Here is a 17966-nt window from a genome sequence, read left to right on the forward strand (position 1 = left end):
GAGTGTAGACACGGTAATGCCTTGTGTGTTGTTGGAATGGTACTCTCTCTCTTCACAACTGCCTTTGTCAAGAAATAGATTCTTCCTTTTTTCCCCTCTCTTTAGCCTTTATTGTTCTTATCTTGGAATTGCTGGCTTTCGTGTGTGCTTTCATCTGTTGGAACTGTTTTTTCCCCTTGCGTGCAGTCGTGTACAATGGAGAGCTGTACATCTTTGGCGGCTACAATGGGCTCCTCCTGACCCATTTTGGAGACATGCACAAGTATGATCCCGGTGAGTGGAGCGGACGGGACCCCTTAGTAATCGTGGTTTCTGAGGGGATCTCCTTTGCCTTGAAATTACAGTAAGCTAATGCCATGTGTGCCACTGATGTTGTCGAAAAAAGAAATAAAAGGCACATCATTTAGGTTGAAATTAGAACTTTACAAATTGTGACGCCCCCTGTAGGCAGGCAGCTGAACTACTGGGTGCTTCTGGTGGTTGAAGCAAGCTGCATGTACTTCTTTTTTTTTTTTTTTTTTGCTCCCTTGTGGTTGCAGTGTGTCTGCCATGAAATAGTGGGATTTTAAATGCAACTCAGCTGGTCTGGTAAGAGTACTGAGTTGGCTGTGTGCACCTATAGAAGTCTTTGGAGCAATTGTGCCATTGCCTGTCTGTGTTTCATCATCACTTAAATGATTGCCACCACATGGGAAAGATCTGATGATGAAAGGAAGGCCTTTGCCCTGCAGTGGACGTAGTTGGCCTGATGATGATGACGAGTAGGAGACCCTATAGCTCGAATATGGCAGTGGTTACCAATCATTGGTCTGTCCTGGTTGTTTGAATAGTTAAAGCTGCTCCGATTAGGACCTCGTTATTTATTGTAATTGTTGTAAAGGAACTGGCACTGTGTGGACTGTTGACCATTTAATGGCTAGCAGCGAAAAATTCAGGGTGCCACTAGGTTTGAAGGTGATTTTTAAGGCGAAAGCCTTTAATGCCTCATCGTTGTAAGCAGCAGTTGTCGACAGAAAATGTCACGCTTTTCAATTGGTCGAAACGGCCGTGACGTCCCAGTGCGCGAATTTCAAACGGGGCCAATTGTACTTTGCCTAGTAACCATGCAACTAATTGAAGTGATCGTATAGTGATGCTCCAAGTAAGTGGGACTGAGCTTAGTTAATTGCTTAATTACCCAATTAGCCTAATTAACTTTTCTAGTCAGGGTATATAAATAAATAAAAGCGAGTAGGAAATTGGTCGAGCTCGGGAATCGAACCCCGGTCTTCGGCGTGCGAGACGAGCATGCTATCCACTCCGCCACGCCAGCCCGATGGTTTGGAATGAACAAAGGCGCGTCTAGTGAATACGGTGTCTTCGCTCACTCCCATCCTCCTCCCTTCCCTTCCGACAAGGTTTAGGTGTCCACCGAGATATAAGAGAGACAGATAAATTTCCTTTCCTCAAAAACCAATTTACCGACGAGCGAGGCGTAGAACCGAATGGGCAATGGCGTTCTATGGACTCCCTGGCAGCGTTGCAAGGTGCTGTCGCGTTCCACGCTTAGAGGCGAAGCTTAACATCTTAACCACACATCAGTGACCACACTTGAGGTCAAAAAAGTGCCCCCCTGAATTTTGACGGGTGTTCACCGAGATATGTGACAGTTAATGCGTAATTTCCTTTCCTCAAATACAATTTTCATTTCATTCAATACGGGCCCTCTTTGTCTTCTTTCACTCCCACTTCCTCCCTTCCTCTATGGTGCGGTTCAGGTGTCCACGGAGATGACAGAGAATTACTGCTCCATTTCCTTTCCTCAAAAAGCGGTGCGTTCAAAGGGCAAGGCATCGCGCCGAACGGGTGGTGGCGTTCCGTGGACTCCCTAGCAGCGCTACAACACGCTGTCGCATTCCACTCCTAAAGACGAAGCTTGAGCGTCATTAATTAGCATTTAATTAGCATTCAGGCATTCATCAGTAATTAACGATTAATTAGTGATTTGTCATCACTTAGTACTTAGTACTCAATTATATGTGACGCCACCAGTGCCACAGAAGCAGCGAAAGTGGTGCGGAAAACGCTTTCGCCTCTACGCACTTTAGACAGCCAAAGTGCCCCCTGAATTTTTTGAATTAGAACTGGGGACATTGATTTACAAATTTGATGTGCTGCTGAAAATGCCTCCTGGTATTTGCGTGGCCTTCTTAGCGTCCTGTGGCATGAGAAATTTTTGCAAAAGAAACGGTGAGAGCAACCGGATTCATTGAGAATTCACTGTTGCCTCCTCCTTTCCCTCTGGGCTGCATCATTTTTTTCTGCTTGGGACGAGTGACATTATTTTTGCTCCATTTCAGCAGAGCGCCTTGTAGTAACACGTACAGTAGACGCTTTTTAATGGCAAGCTCATTGGCCCATGAGAAATGCTGTGATTGCACAAGTCTTTGAATGGTCAAAGGAAGACGACAAAAAAAAAGCTAGTGCAACACATTGTTGCATCAGCACGTTTCCATTATAAAAGTACAGTAATTCAAAGTAGTCATTGTTGCGGGTATAGCATTTCAATTTTGGGGCATGTAAGGCAGTGTTTCTTCAATAGGTCAACAGTGTTCTGCACAGTGAAGCGCCTCCACCATTGCGGTGAAAAAAATTGACTTTTTGTTAATATTATATCGACTAACTGCTGCTACACTGGGAATCTGTGGGTGGTCATGGCTGCCGCCATCTCATCGCTCGTCTGTGGAATTTCGGTTATGGCAGCTCCCAAGTCTGCATAGTGCAGTAGTGGCGACATTAAGCTGCGACTTCCACAGTGTGGCTCTCATTTTGGGACTATGCATTCTCTCTTCTCCTCTCCTCTGTGCAGAAAATTCTTGCTGGAGTCAGGTGAAGATTCAGCGGGAGGGCCCATGTGCCAGGAGGCGTCAGTGCTGTTGCATGGTCGCCGACCGCCTCTTCCTCTTTGGTGGCACAAGGTAGTGTGCTGCACAGTTTTTGCTTGGAGACGCGGGAAAAAGTTTCCGGATACCGCGATTCCTTTTTCATGTACTGCTGCCCTCAGAAGTAAAAATTCAGGGGGCACTTTGGCTCTCTAAAGTGCTGCAAGACGAAAGCCTTTCCTGGCGCACTGTTTGGCACTGACTGCGAGACTGTTTGTGCTGTACTAGTGCTTTATTTGACTACACACTATGACTACACATTACAACTACACATTACAACTACACATTACAACTACACATTACAACTACACATTACAACTACACACTTTGACTGCCAACTTTGACTGCTTCTTTAGCACAACTCTCTCTCTGCTTCGATGAGTTCAGTTGTGTCCATGGCTCTGTTTGCAGTAATGGGGTACGTAATGTGATCACCCACGGACGCCTTACGCCCACTATCGGAGCAGACGATAACTATTTTTTTATTAGTTGTCGTCTGCTCCAGAAGGGGGCGTAAGGCATCCATGGGTGATCACATTACTTCGAATCTGCACACTCTACGCCATAATCATTTCGACCAACCGAAAAGCGTGACACCTCTGCTGACAACCTTCTGTCGACAAGCTTCTGCTGACAACGATGAGGCATTAAAGGCTTTCGCCTCAATATGGCTGTTGCCATCTAGTGTTACTGGCATGATGAGCAGTAACGTCCTCATTGAACTTCTAGCAGGGGTGCCCTTCCAGTGCCTCTTTGCTGTCTTCTAGAAATGCATTAAAGCACAAGCTGCCATTTGAATTTGGAATTTGGTTCATTTATCTCTGAAAGTTGATTCACATCGCCAAAGCTGAGCTTGCTGACTGTGCCATGCTTTAAGCTTGTTATTTCGGGTAATGGAGCTACAAAGCCGTAGAGAATATAGAGTGCCGCTAAGTTGCTGATTGAGCTACTGGTTAAGCTGCCTTGGTGTAATCATCATCATCATCATCATACTTTTTAACCTCTTGTAGGGTAGGTGAACCACAGTGCAGAGAGAGAGTGCTAGGGAAGAGTATGAATACAAGTGCACAGATTATTGTTGAAACTCTCAATGGACACCGCAATTGAGTTTGGAAAGCTTATCAACTTGCTCTTATCATGTCCCATAACATGTGGGCTGCTGAAGCATGGAAATATGGTCCCGGACTGTACTCTTTCACCTTGAAGTAACTGTGCGAGACTTTCATTCAAGGCTCGATGACTTGCAAGTTGTGCTTGCGCCTCATTCATGAAGGGGTGCTTGGCCAGCAGTAACGGCAACTGAATCAAGTTTAGAATTGAATATGGAGGAGAGGTTTTCTCCACATAGTGGTTGTGGCCATTTTTTACTACTCCACTATCACAGCTCATTACATGGCTGTGAATCACAAAACTGACTCAGACTTTAGCTGTACAGTTGGACATTGTTTGGTCGAAACTGTACGAGTTGGACAGCTGCAGTGCAAAAAAAAGGCAGAGTGCAAAAGAGGCGATGGGAAGAAATTAAAACAAATAATGAATTTCATTGTGTCATTGCCTCATCTGGTTTATGAGGGATATCGCAGCGGACTGGTTTTGATTGATTTCAAGCACTCTGGGGCTATACAGTAGAACCCCATTCATACGTTTTTCACCGGACCGGGAAAAAAAAACGTAACAGGCGGGAAAACACAACAGTGAGGAAAGCACCAAAAATGAATGAAAACAGTGCAGCTTTTACTTGAAATAATTTACTTCCGCTAAGTAACCTCAGGACTTTAAAAATCGAAAATGGTGGATTGCAGTTTCTTTCGCTCGCTTGAAAGCACCACGCGTTTCTCAATAGCCTGGAAGGCTGCATTGCTGTCAGCATAGCTTTGTGGTGCGATGCACATACCTGCGGAGGGGGTCTAGACCCGTGATGGCTTCTCCAAAAATCAGATCTGCCAAGTCCCAGGAATCATGCGGCTTGTGCTCCTCCTCGTCATCGCAGTCAGTGGCTTCACTCACAACCGAGTTCATAATGATCTCTGCAATACTTTAGCACTCTGACGTCACGACGGGAGCATCCACAGAGACGTAGTCGCCGCATGTGATTCCCGTGGCACCCAGCGCAATTCATAGCCTCAGTGAGCTCTTGATCATAAGCGGCTGCTTTGTTACTCTTCATCTTCCATGCGAAAGCCACACCGCACACTGCAGTGCTGTGCATTTGACACGCTCACTGCAGTCCACGCTGAAGCGATGTAGTGCACAGCGTCAAGAACTGAAATGGTCGTAGGCTGCTTTCTGCGCTGCTCCGCGTAGGCCGCGCTGGCTGCCTGTCCACTGCGTTTAGTACGTCGAGCTTTTCCTCAAGGGTAAGCAAGCGCCTTCCACTTGCACGACATCATGATGCTATCGAAGCACGACAAAGATTGTGGCATCACGGTTTACAAGTTCGACGTTCACGAGGCGGATGGCCATCTAGTGGCGGCCTCTCCAACTCACGTGCGGCTTCTTGCAGCCAGTTTCGTAGCCAAGTCTGGCCAAGACTCATCAAAAATCAAAATGGCGGTTGGCATGCATTGCCCGGGCGGGTTCGGGGTGCCCGGTTGCGACATACCATGCGGAAACGTTTTCTCAGCTACAACGTAACAGCGGGGTTCCCAATACATTGGATCCTATGGAAGCTATGCCGGGACCCGAAGAAAGCGACGTAACAGCCGGGAAAACGCAGCAGTGAGGAATGTAACAGCGGGGTTCTACTGTACTAAGCGCTGAGGCCTCGGTATACAAGTGTGGGATTGATACTCAAGTGCCAGAGCTGTGTGTGTATCAAACCTGTGAACTTGTGCTGAGCAGCAAGGTACATTAGCCACTGCAGTCATAAGATGCACAAGTGTGTTAATTTTTGTTGTGTGACTTTGTGCCATTTTTTTGCATTTTGTCTTTCTTCATTTATTTATTTATTTATTCAAGTTACTCACAGGCTCCTTTACATTGGAGCATTGTGTGAGTGGGGCAGTACATAGAAGTTAGAGAACAGCGCAAAAAAAAACACAAAAGAACAAAAAAAAGACAGAAGAAAAACGTTATACAATAGTTAGCAGGAGGCACTCAGTAGAATACAAATAAAGTAATACAACACACAATAATTACAAGTTTCAAAATGTGGCAACATGGAAATGGAACACGATTTGACAGTGAGGCTAAAAAGTGCACAAGTTAGTTCACACTAAGCAGCAATAAAACATTTTTCACAAGAACACAGAGAACTGAGACACTAGGCGAGGATTGCGGTTATTTTATCACGAAATGTAGCAGGATTTCTGGTATTAGTAGCATCGTCAGGAAGGCTGTTCCAATAGTTTATGGCACGTGGGAGAGCAGACATGTTGAATGCTTTTGTATGACCGAAAATACGGGTAAAGCTGCTATGATTATTGAGGCGATGAGATGTGCGACATGGCCGTGACAAAGGTAATGTGTGACTGTGAAGACTGAAAATCATTTTATGAAATAAGCAAAGAAGAGCTACGGTACGACGTGATTCTAAAGACTCAAGTGATAGCGATAACTTGATGTTAGTGACGCTGGAATGGCGGTTATAATCGCGAGCGATGAAGCGTGCAGCACGGTTCTGTATAGATTCGAGATTACGTGTTAGATACGCTTGGTGAGGTGACCAGATGGGTGATGCAAATTCTAGTTGTGGGCGGACAAACGTCTGGTAGGCTAGTTTTCGAGTGTCAGATGGTGCACCATGAAGATTACGCTTTAAGTATCCAAGGGTTCGTGAAGCCTTAGCTGTAATTTTATTAATGTGTGTCGACCAGGAAAGGTTTTGATTTATGTGAATGCCGAGATATTTATATGAGGACGCTGTTGTCACATGATTACTGCTGAGCGAGTAGGTGAAAGAAGAGTTTGAAAGTTTACGGCTGAAAGTCATTAATTTACACTTATCAGTGTTGACCGGCATTAGCCACATGGAACACCAGTTTGTTATATGGTCTAGATCTTTCTGTAAAGCGATATGATCGGATGAATTAGAAATTCTGCGGTAAATAATACAGTCGTCAGCAAACAAACGGATGTTAGAGGTAATGTCGGTTGGCAGATCGTTAATATATATTAAAAATAGTAACGGGCCCAGGACACTGCCCTGGGGAACACCGGACGATACTTCAGAGAGAGAGGATGAACAATTATTTATACTGGTAAATTGTTTGCGAAATGAGAGGAAATTTCTAATCCATGATAGCGTTAATGAGTCGATATTTAAAGCAGAGAATTTGGCAATTAAACGACAATGTGCTACCCGATCAAATGCCTTAGAAAAGTCGATGAAAATGCAATCAGTCTGTTGGTTATCATTCATGTTAGTCAGAATTTCGTGCGTAAATTCCATGAGTTGTGTATCGCACGACAGTCCTTTTCTAAAACCGTGCTGATGAGGGTAAAAAAAGCGGTTTTGTTCAAGGTGCTGCGCAACATTTGAAGCAATGATATGTTCTAGAAGCTTACATGCAATACTGGTTAAAGATATAGGTCGGTAGTTACTGATGTTACTTCTGTCTCCGGATTTGAACACGGGGATGACTTTGCCTATTTTCCAATCAAACGGAAGTTCACCTGTAGATAAAGACTGCTGAAAAATGTGATACAAGATTAAGCTGCTCGAGTTCATTGTGGTCCTGTTGTACGAGGGGGGACCCAAAAGAAACCGGACTGAGAGCGCGCTGCCATTCGTAGACGTAGTAGAGAGTTCTACCGCTAGAAGGGGGTAGTAGAGACCTTCATGAAACAACTGTGCAGACGGCATAAATTTTCAGGCAAAAATACGAGCGTAGTGTTGTGTTTCGCTTGCAGTTATTTTGTTCCGCCTGCGAAATCTTTATGGCAAATTTAAAAGAGCAGAGAGTGTGTTTGAAGTTTTGTTTCCTGGTTGAAAAATCGGCAACGGAAGCTTACCAAATGTTGCAACACGCTTTTAAAGAGGATGCTATGAGCCGCACACAAGTTTTCGAGTGGTTTAGGCGCTTGAAATGTGGTGAGATGAGTGTCTAAGACCATGCTCGTTCTGGGCGTCCTTCAACGTCTCGAAACGATGAAAACGTTGCAAATTCTGTCAAAAAATGAACAAAGATCGTCGTTTCACAATCGACCAGATTTCAAAAGAGACAGGGGTGAGTTGGAGCTCCCGTCAGCGAATTTTGACTGAGCAGTTGCAAATGAGACGTGTTTCCGCTGAATTTCTTCCTCGCATTCTCAGACAGGATCAAAAGAACATTCGATTAAATTTGAGTAGGGATTTAAAAAAAGAGATTGAAAGTGTTCCAAACTTCTTGACTAAAGTCATTACAGGTGATGAGAGTTGGTGTTAGGGGTATGACCCAGAAACTAAGCAAGCGTCAAGCCAGTGGAAGTCTCCCAACTCTCCGAGACCAAAAAAAAGCAAGGCAGTTGAAGTCGAATGTGAAGGCAATGATCATTGTCTTTTGTGATGTTCGTGAAATTGTGCACCAAGAATTTGTTCCCCCTGGCCAGACGGTTAACCGGCACTTTTATTTCGAAGCTTTAAAACGTCTGCGAGAGGATGTGCGGAGGAAACGCAAGGAACGTTGGCGATCAGGTGACTGGTTCCTTCATCACGACAACGCCCCCGCACACACGGCCTTACGAGTGACCCACTATTTGGCCTCTCGTGGATCGACTGTCGTTCCGCACCCTCCCTATTCACGAGACCTAGCCCCGTGCGACTTTTTCTCTTTCCGAGAATGAAGAAAAGTCTAAAAGGGAAGCGTTTTGGTGATGTGGAGGCCGTACAAACAGCTTCGCAAAGGGCACTGGACGATATCAGCGTTGAAGAGTTCCAGAGATGCTTCAAACAGTGGGAAAAAAGACTTGACAAGTACATCGCATTTCATGGAGAGTACTTTGAAGGTGACTGAAGGAATTTTGTGCAAGAGTTAATAAATAATGTTTTTATACAAAAAATCCGGTTTCTTTTGGGTCCCCCCTCGTACTTATCCCATCATTCATCTTTCTGTAACTTTCTATAGTGTTTGTAAAACGAGTGTTTTGAGAAACACTGCAAATTTTCTCTCGCACTTCTCTGCCTGCCCTGTGCAGCCCCACGCCCAACCAAGTGGTCCGTCAGCGAATGGATGAGTTCGATCCCAACGATGTGACGCTCATGGATCACTCCGACCTGCACGTCCTCGACTTCGGTAAGGTTGAAGAACCGGCTTTGTTCAGTTTGTCGTGTGGTGTCTGAGAAGCTAGGGCTCACAAATGCACAGTGTGCAAACAGCCGTCGAATGTGTGTGCACAGCTGTCGACAACGAATGTAGTAGAGCTGCCAGGTGCGGGTAGAACTGACAGGTGCACTGACAGGTGCTGATAGTCATGCACAACTGTCAAGAATGCACTGGCAGCTGCCAAGTGCGAATGCACGGGGCCAGGAGTTCACATACAGCTGTCAAGAGTGCACTGACACGTACTGACAATGAATTTGCTGCTGCCAAGAGTGCTTTGACGGCTGCTTACAGTGTACTGGGCTTGTAACAAGTGAAAGCTATTCCTGGAGAAAAGTGGCAATTTGGGGAGCTTCTCTGAACACAAAATTTTCTTTGCGTTAGAGTTTTACCTAAAATGAAGGTTGAACAGATTGGCAGGTGCAGTGTTTGGAGGCTTTTTTCTGGTCATCCATTGATGACTCTCGTGGTGGGCACGTTGATCCAGTTGTGGGCTTCTTGTAGGCCTCCACCTGACTGGGTATCTGGGTGTTGAGAAAGGCCCTGCAGTTTGCCTTTTAAAAGTATGGTAGCGTTACGGGGCTCTGGAGTGCAGCTTCTGGAACGCATTTACTGCACGTGAATTCGAGCTGTACATCCGTTTGATGAATGTCTGTCGTTGTTTGAGCGGTGTTCCTCACCTCCTTGTCTTTGCTTTCCTCAGCACCCACATTGAAGACGCTCTGCCTCCTGGCTGTCATTGATGCACGTATGGACATCAGCCACTTACCGCAGGACATCAGGTGAGCGGATGTGTTGACTCAAGTGGGCCATTGCATGGGAATGTTGGCAGGGTGCCATGAATGTGGGACTTTTGTTAGTGTATATACTGTATATTACAGTGTATATAGTGTATATAGTATATATATCCCCTTTGCTAACAGTGTCTGTCACCGTTATGTTCAGTCTAATATGCTCATATCGGCCAGACAGGACCAGTTAAATTTTTCTTGTCGTGATGATCACTTAAGTCTCCGGTAAAAATTGTAAATTTGGGGGTTTAACGTCCCTAAGTTACGCATGGACTATGAGGGATGCCGTTGTGAAGGCCTCCGAATTAATTTCGACCACTTGAGGTTCTTTAAAGTGCACTGACACCACACAGCACCCAGGGGGGCGTCTTAAGTTTTGTTTCACCTTCATCGGAAGGCAGCAGTCGTGGCCTGCATTGAATCCAAATCCTCCGGCTGAGTAGCTGAGTGCCCTAACCACTGAGCCACCGCTGTGGGTAACATGACAGTGCAGGAACGAGGACCTCTTCAGCTAGCCAAACTTTTGTGGTGTAAGCTCATTAATTCCAGTTATTGGATAATTTGAACTGTGTGGCCTGGTCTGTTCATGCTCTGTTGAAGGCTATGCATTAAGCAGCTCGTTAATTCAAATGCAAATTGGTTCTGCCACCGATATTACAAACTGCATGCCGCTGTTCTTGATTGGCCTGGGCACATGGTCTTCCGAGCGGCATGCAATGGATGCCGTGAATGTATCCCGCCTCTTCTGTTTTTGAAAGCAAAGAGGAGACCTTCTGCATGTTTGGAACAGAATGTGATGGCTTTTACTTACTGGGAAGAAAACACAGAAGGTCATCAGGGACTTTTTTAAAACAATAAGTGGTAAGCTCATCACGTGGCGGCTTCTGGATCGCAGTGTACCATCTTTTCTGTTCAGTTTGGTTAGTTCGAACTGTGCAGGTATTCGAGTGCGGTTCTAATTAACGAGCTTTTGCTGTATTTCATTCACCCCTGTCGTGAGAATAAATAGCTTGTGAGCACCTTTATCCCGAGTCGGTTAAACCTGAAGTGATCACCTTCAAATCGCATCAGACTGTACATAACTTGTCTTGTTTCGGTTACCACTGGGATGAGAGCATGAATGGTCGGCCCCTACACTTTGAACCCTCTGGGCAACTATCACATGAAAGAGCAACCACTCGGATACATTTTAATATGCATCCTGAGGGAGATACCTTATGGAGGGAGCTACTTCATAAAAAAAAAAAATCCTGATACCACAGAAAATATTATTTTTTCCCATGGTAAGGAAAGAGCTGAGGAATGCAATAGCATGAAAAGCAGTTCAGGTGTGAATCTGCAGCTGACTCCGTTTTAAGCAAACGTTGCCCAAGCCAACGGTGAAATTTACACTTCCCAACCTTCCCCTGGTTGGTTAACCACTCCTTTAAGAAACTTTGGTAGAGTACGGTGCCTCTTTTTTCTAGTAATTTGTGGCTCCATGGCTCAGGTCGCTCTCTGTCGTCTTCTGCAGGTGGGAGATCAGTGCCATGACAACGAACAACAGCATCTCGCGCCCGTCACAGATGACGGGCTGAGAGCCACCCCACTCCGAGCAAAGGCTTTCCACCGACGCAGCCACCGGCGACAAAGGTGGCACAGTGTACATATATAGCGGCGATGGTGGCGTTCGTCGGGCCCTCCTCGTCGGGCGACTGTCAAGCTCGAGACGAGAGAGGACTGTGGGTTCCGCCTTCCCGAGAAGATGCTTGTCGAGAGTCAAGGCTGCGGTCGGAGCACGTAGTTTTTCGCGGGGATCTCAGTGGGGAGTAATAGAGCACACATAGACGCAGCCTCTTCGTGCCAGAAAAAAAAAAGAAAAGGCGACGTCCTGTTGTCGTCGTCGTTTTTCCGAGTTTGGTTGTGAAAGCAGCGGTTGCTGGCGATTGTTGTCTCTCGGCCCAGTGTGGCTCGGTTGCTTTCTGCGGAGAAACTTCGTGGGAAATTGTACGCTGCTTTCTTTACGCGTCTTATTCTGGTACCAAGAAACCATGCAGACTTTTTTTTTTTTTCCTTTGAAGACTCGGCTGGAAAACAAGCACTACAAAACCGAAACGATAGTCTTGGTCTTCTGTACATAAGCTGTCCTTTTTTCTTTTCTCTCTCTCTCCCCCCCCCCCCCCCCCCCCCCCCCCCCCCCCCACACCCCTCTTGGAGGTATTGAAGCTCAAGGGTAGTGTTTGCCTTAGCGTGTGTTTATTTTCCTGCATTTTTCGAGGCAAGATGCTCCGACTTGTTTTTGTCCAGAGTTCCATTCCCTGTCTGTGTTTGCTCGAGAGGTTCTTCCTTGAAATCTGCGAAGACTCTTGAGAGAGCAGAGAAGAGCTGGCTGTGGGTTGTGTCCATGACGTCACCCGCGCGGCTCTCAGATTTAACTGTATTGCGTGCAGGGTTGGCTTATTCGCTGTTCGGACAGCGCTTTGTGATGTAATGCAGTGTTAAGAAGGGCAGGATAAGGTGTATCCGCACAACCTGCGCAACTCTGTAACCCTGTTTTCGTGCGCTCACGGTTATTTAGTCTGACTGCCAGCATTCAATGCTACCTGCATTCAGGTTGACAAGAAGCAGCCGTAAGCGATGATCGTGGGCCCAGAAAGATTGAATCACTGATTACACGGCGTCTTGGTCACTTGGGGCACCGCTCGTCTCGGCCGTTGTCACGACTTTTGGCAGTGGATGGCGTCACACATTGTTAATTTAAGTTTCGCCCAAGAGTGCGCTCTGAGTACTGTGTTTCAGGTGACAGTCAACCTGTCATTATCTTGCCTGTTTCAGTGTCGCACTTCGGTGTGTGGCGTTCGGCTGGTGCCTGGTTGTTGAAGGAGACAGCTGTATGTGGGAACATTAAAACCGTTTGACGAAGCTGGCATTTCTGGTGTTAATTCGTTGCGGATTTGCGTAACGAAAGTTTCGTGACGAAGCTGGCATTTCTGGTGTTAATTCGTTGCGGATTTGCGTAACGAAAGTTTCGTTCCTTGCTCCGTTGCCATAAAGCCGCAGGATGATAGTGTGTGGATGTGTTGTGTGCATTTGAACGGTTATCGCGCAGCATTTTGGTCTGGCCTGTTTGAGCGAACTAGGTGGCATTGTGTTCAAATGTTTAAAGCGGAGAACAAAGCAGTTAGTAGACTTTGCACCAAGAACGTAGCCTTTCTGTGTTTTGAACTCCTTTAATTGTTTCGGGGCTAATTCTGCGAGGGGCTAATTCTGCAATTATCAATACCACCCCTGTACAGGGGTGGTATTGATAATTGATTGGAATGCAAATAGTGTATGAAGTTTCCTCTAAGAGAACCAGGCCTGGCACTTCATCAGTAGAGTACAGTGGAAAGGTACTTGTAAGGAGTTCCTACAACCCTGATGCAAGTTTATCCCCAAGAGGATAGTATTGCTTTTACATGTGCTAGCCAGCCTAAAGCGTGAGTACTCTTGAGACACTCCTACCTTCGTGCTTAAGCACTGTGCCTCTGAAGGGCCTAAAATTTCATGTAGTACCCCAGGTCATGTATTCCGAGAGAGTTGCCATGTAGAGTTGGTGGGTTGTATTAGATACGGTGCTAAATGCTATGCAGATTGGGAGTGGTAAGTGACAGCATTCCAGGCAGCCGAAGAGTTGTACGGTATGACGTCATGCTACACGTCACCAGAAATTGGACACAAGTGACTCAGAGCTCCGATTCCAGCTTGATGCACTTTTTAGGAGCATCGATATGTTTCGCATAGCAGTTTTCTTGCACAACTGCAATAAGAGGCTTGTTCTATAAGAGAGCTCATTCAGATGATGTTTGTCACCAGATTCTTAGGATGTTTTGAGTAGTCGTCTTTTATGTTGTATTGTCTTCCCCTGGATTTCTTCGGTGGGCATGGTCAGCACTTTCGAGCATACTTTTCCCCATTTTACCCTTTGTTTTCTTGTGTTTTTTTTTGTGTGCCGCTTTTGAGATTTCCTTAAAAGGATTTCTGTGTGGCAAAGCTTAGCAAGATGGGATTTTGAATGCATTAGCAGAGTTCTAAAGGATGCCAACTTGCAAACTATATTGCCAACTTAGTTCCACCTCTTGTTAAATAACAATGACGTGTGGGTAGAGTGTTATTGGTCTTGACATAAAACTTCATCATCATCATCATTAAGTCCAGCCAGCGAGCAGTGCCACCTGTTAGCCATTGACATTGCTGATGTCTCAAGTGTTATGCGAAGGCAGATCTTAAGGGTCTTTAGTGGCCTTAAACGCAAGCCTCGACCCAGTATAAGATGCCAAATTTCTGATATACTGTCTGTTACCTGGAGACATAACTTGATGTCTCTAGACATGACTACATTTCAAGCTATCGGATCATTACGTATGGGGATATGACATAGTTGTTCTCTTGTGATTTGCTTGCAAGTTTGATTCATCCTCCTAGCTGTGAGTAACAAACAACATGGAATCCGATTTCACTAAAAGACAGTGATGCGACATATCCGAAAATGCAGTTTACAAGTTCACTTGGCCTTTGGGTAACGTCCAGAACTATTTTGTTGCATGCACAAGTGTTGCCTGCCGTAAAATTTGTGACATGGCACATCATTGTCTCCCATGAGCAAATGGGACTTGAATTGCGCACAGGATGTAGATTCATGAAGTGGAAATCTCAAGAGCCTCACTGACCTCAAGGTAGCTTCCCCTTCATAATTGTACACTAAATGGCTCAAGTTTATCTTTGTGGTGTTTGAACTGTTGCTGCTTTGTGTTTTTTTTTTATCTACCTTGCATTTCAAATGACCACTGAGTTTGTTCAGCTGACCTTTGCTTTTATTGGTACTGTTTAGCTGGAATGTTCCATTTTTTTATCAGTTTTAGGTTGTAGCAAGCTGTTGCTTGTCATCAAGAGCACAAAGTGCATGCTAGACACTATCGACCTTTGTGTTGCTCTTTTTGTGACCCTCGTGTCTGCCGTCTTTGTCATTGAAGTGCTTGCTTTCATAGATTGGTGGTTCATGCTATGTGTGTTATTACAAGTTCAAGCCCAGAAGTATAGTTGTAGTCTTTCCTAGCATAGAATCACACAGTGGCCATGAGCAGTGGCATGGCTCACATTTCCACCTAATGATAGATGAATGATTAGCCGTGGCTCAGCACTGGTATTGATACGTTACGAATTCCGAGCGTTGTCAGTTTTGTCGTCACCAGTCTGGATTTTGTTATTCCATTGGGGCTTGTTAATTTTGAATCGATTTCAACTTGTCTTGCACAGGAAGTGTTGGTCTGCCCGTACAAAAATAGCACTAAGAGAAAGCTAGTGTTAAACATTGCAAACTGGCATTGATGCAAACTATGCAGGTGGAATAATTCGTCACGTGTTTCGCCTGGAAATATTATTGCACTGAGAAGACGTCATTATGGTTACTGAAGCTTCAAGACTTGGAGCTCTCGTGATGCTGATAGTACACTGGTTTGCAAAGCTTGTCAGAAGATTGTAGTGGTGCATGTTGAAGCAGGGATTTGAATGATCATGGCTGATGGCATTGCAATGACTACAGTTCAGGGTGCATGTAGCTAATAACTGGTCAGTCAGTGTGCCACGTTTGGTAGCTGTATTTCCATCTTAGGCCTTGGTCAGTTACAGAGGAAGCTACAGGAAAAGTTAGGAGTAGCATCTCGCTGCAAGAGCATTTGGTTGGGGCAGCGATGCATCTAATTATAGACAGGGTGTAATGTGCTAGTCTTTGGCATCCTTCCTGCAGTAAAACTTCAATTTAAGGTAGTTGGTGCATGCTAATGTTTTTGAAAGGAGTTGGCATGAACAAAAAAGAACATGACAAGTAGTTGTACAGGTGTCTTGAGTAAGTTTTTTTTTTTGTGTGGTTGTCTCCTGCGTGCTCTGTCTTGTTTCTTTGTGTCGACCACTTTCCTGCTATCAGAGTGACATTCACATAGTTGCATGTTTGGACTTTATGGTGTGTTATCATTCCTCATGCTGTACAGGATGATCGAAAAGGTATAGAGTAATTTGATTCCCTCTAGTGGATATGGCACATCTCTTGTGTCTAGTTGTTTGTGTGTGGATGCATCTGTGATTTCTCGAGGAATTTTCTCGAAGTGTGGACAGCTTGGAAATCTATCTTTGCCTTGTACAATAGGGGATATTCAAAATTCCGCAAGTGTGCTTTCCCGCATAACAATGTTGCCCCCAACAAGATGGCGGACCATGCGTTTCCAGCTGAAACAAAGCAAGAAAGACTGTTTTTTTTTGTTTGATTCTTCCAAAATACGTTTCTTACATTCTATCCACACCGTTAGCGCCTGTCCTGAAGCCTATGTAGTTCCTTTATAGCGAAGTCGGCCATCTTGTTAGGGGCAACATTGTTATGCGGGAAAGCGCACTTGCGGAATTTTGAATATCCCCTATTGCTTTCTACGTCTCCTGATGTGTTTTCAGCGCTACCTCATCGCTTCGAACGCAGTGGATGCAAAGCGACGTGCTGAAAGCATGCGAAGAAGTGTTCAGCTCTTCGTCTCAGCGCTAGATGCGGAGCGCTATTTCAAATCGTACCGACTAAGTCGGAGACCTAACTTACTGCTTTCTGTTTCGGAGCGTAAGGGGTGTGAATCTTTTTTCTCTCGTTGCATGTGTTCACAGCTTGTATATTTTTGTGGCCTGCTTGTACCTGCAGTTAAGGTTGCAACCGTGGGGTACCTAATGAACTTTAAGGCGAACGTAATTATATTCTGGCCACTGTAGTCAGAAATTTGTCTACTGGCAGTGCAGTCAGTGCACATCAGTATCTTGCCATGTTTCCTTTTCCTTCGCTTTGAATGGGACTTCAGCGTTCTCTATTTCCTTGGCCTTGATGACTACTACACGTGTATAACATATTTATGCTGACTTGGACTACTCAGTCATTTCTGATGTAATATATATTACCAAGATGGGTAGTGTTTGAATGTCCTTTTAATCTATTCTTTTGGTTTGTGAGAGATATTTACACTCAGAAGGCCTAACTAGTGACCCATGGCCTTATGGACACTGGAACCAAGCCGGCTCTCATCTATCCTGGTATTCATTCATGTGGTTGTGTGCTGTTGACGGAAGTGAACAATGTTTGAAGCGAAGGTGCGGATGGCTGGGCCTGTAATTGCATGTTGTTTTCTGTATATCAAGCATTTGCTTGAATATCGAGGATGTTGCTAGGTGTTTTGGAAGGTAGAGCATGTAGGTCTGATGCTTGTAATCACCTGAGTGTAGCAGGGGTCCTAACGGTCTTGGCTGTTGGTGATGTTGGAGCTTGCTGCCAGAAAGATACGCACCGTGGTGGTAGTTTGGTGACGGTTTTAGGCATAATGATGGTGGAAGAATGTGATGGTAGGCCCTTGTGTGAAATGATGTTCGTCCGTTTTGAAATCATGATTGGTTTTTGCCTTTCGCTGTCCAAAAATGTGTAAGTGTCAAGTTTTTTAGTGGATAGCACAAATAACGAAACTGTTTTTCTTCCTTTTGTTATAGTCGACAATCAAGTCTGCTATACCGTAGGTTTTTTTTACTTTATAGGCATACTATAAACAGGTGACTATTTTCATTTTTCTAAATGGTCATTTGATAATGCTGTTACGATTGCAGGCACAAATAATGCTAACATCCTAATTTGTGCTTGACTTTCATCAGCAAGCAATGAAGTTTAGGATTACATTTCGATTTAAATTGGCGGCTAAACTTCACTGCACCAGCTGTGTCAGTTTTGGCTTGTCCGGACAGAAAATGTAATTGGCCGTTGTGTATCTCTACGCTGGTACGTACAAGTTCTCTGCGTCAGATTGTCTCAGACATGCATAATGCATACATTTTTTTTTCCCTTCAAATTTTGTTTTCAATTTGCAATCTAACAAACACCGTCGCACCACTGTCGGAATGCAGAACCTCATTGTTGAACATGGGTAGAGCAGGTGTGGGCTTCCTCGCGCCCTGAGCATCTGTGGCAGTGCACAGATTTAACGATA

General features: G+C 45.0%; 1 protein-coding gene across 4 annotated transcripts in view; it reads left to right on the top strand.

Annotated features, from left to right (window-relative positions):
• LOC149331921 (kelch domain-containing protein 3-like) overlaps positions 1–12116 on the top strand; it is a 63336-nt gene extending 51220 nt beyond the window's left edge. For all 4 annotated transcript variants that reach the window (XM_089556928.1, XM_089556931.1, XM_089556932.1 and 1 more), the window contains 5 exons: positions 187–273; positions 2849–2957; positions 9036–9133; positions 9864–9942; positions 11465–12116. In XM_089556928.1, the coding sequence (XP_089413054.1) occupies positions 187–273; positions 2849–2957; positions 9036–9133; positions 9864–9942; positions 11465–11528 (437 nt within the window). In that variant the 3' untranslated portion in view covers positions 11529–12116. The remainder of the gene's footprint in view (positions 1–186; positions 274–2848; positions 2958–9035; positions 9134–9863; positions 9943–11464) is intronic.
• Positions 12117–17966: the final 5850 nt, after the last annotated feature.

The sequence above is a fragment of the Amblyomma mixtum genome, chromosome 8 (assembly GCF_055824585.1).
Source record: "Amblyomma mixtum isolate Tamu chromosome 8, ASM5582458v1, whole genome shotgun sequence".
Taxonomy (NCBI): domain Eukaryota; kingdom Metazoa; phylum Arthropoda; class Arachnida; order Ixodida; family Ixodidae; genus Amblyomma; species Amblyomma mixtum.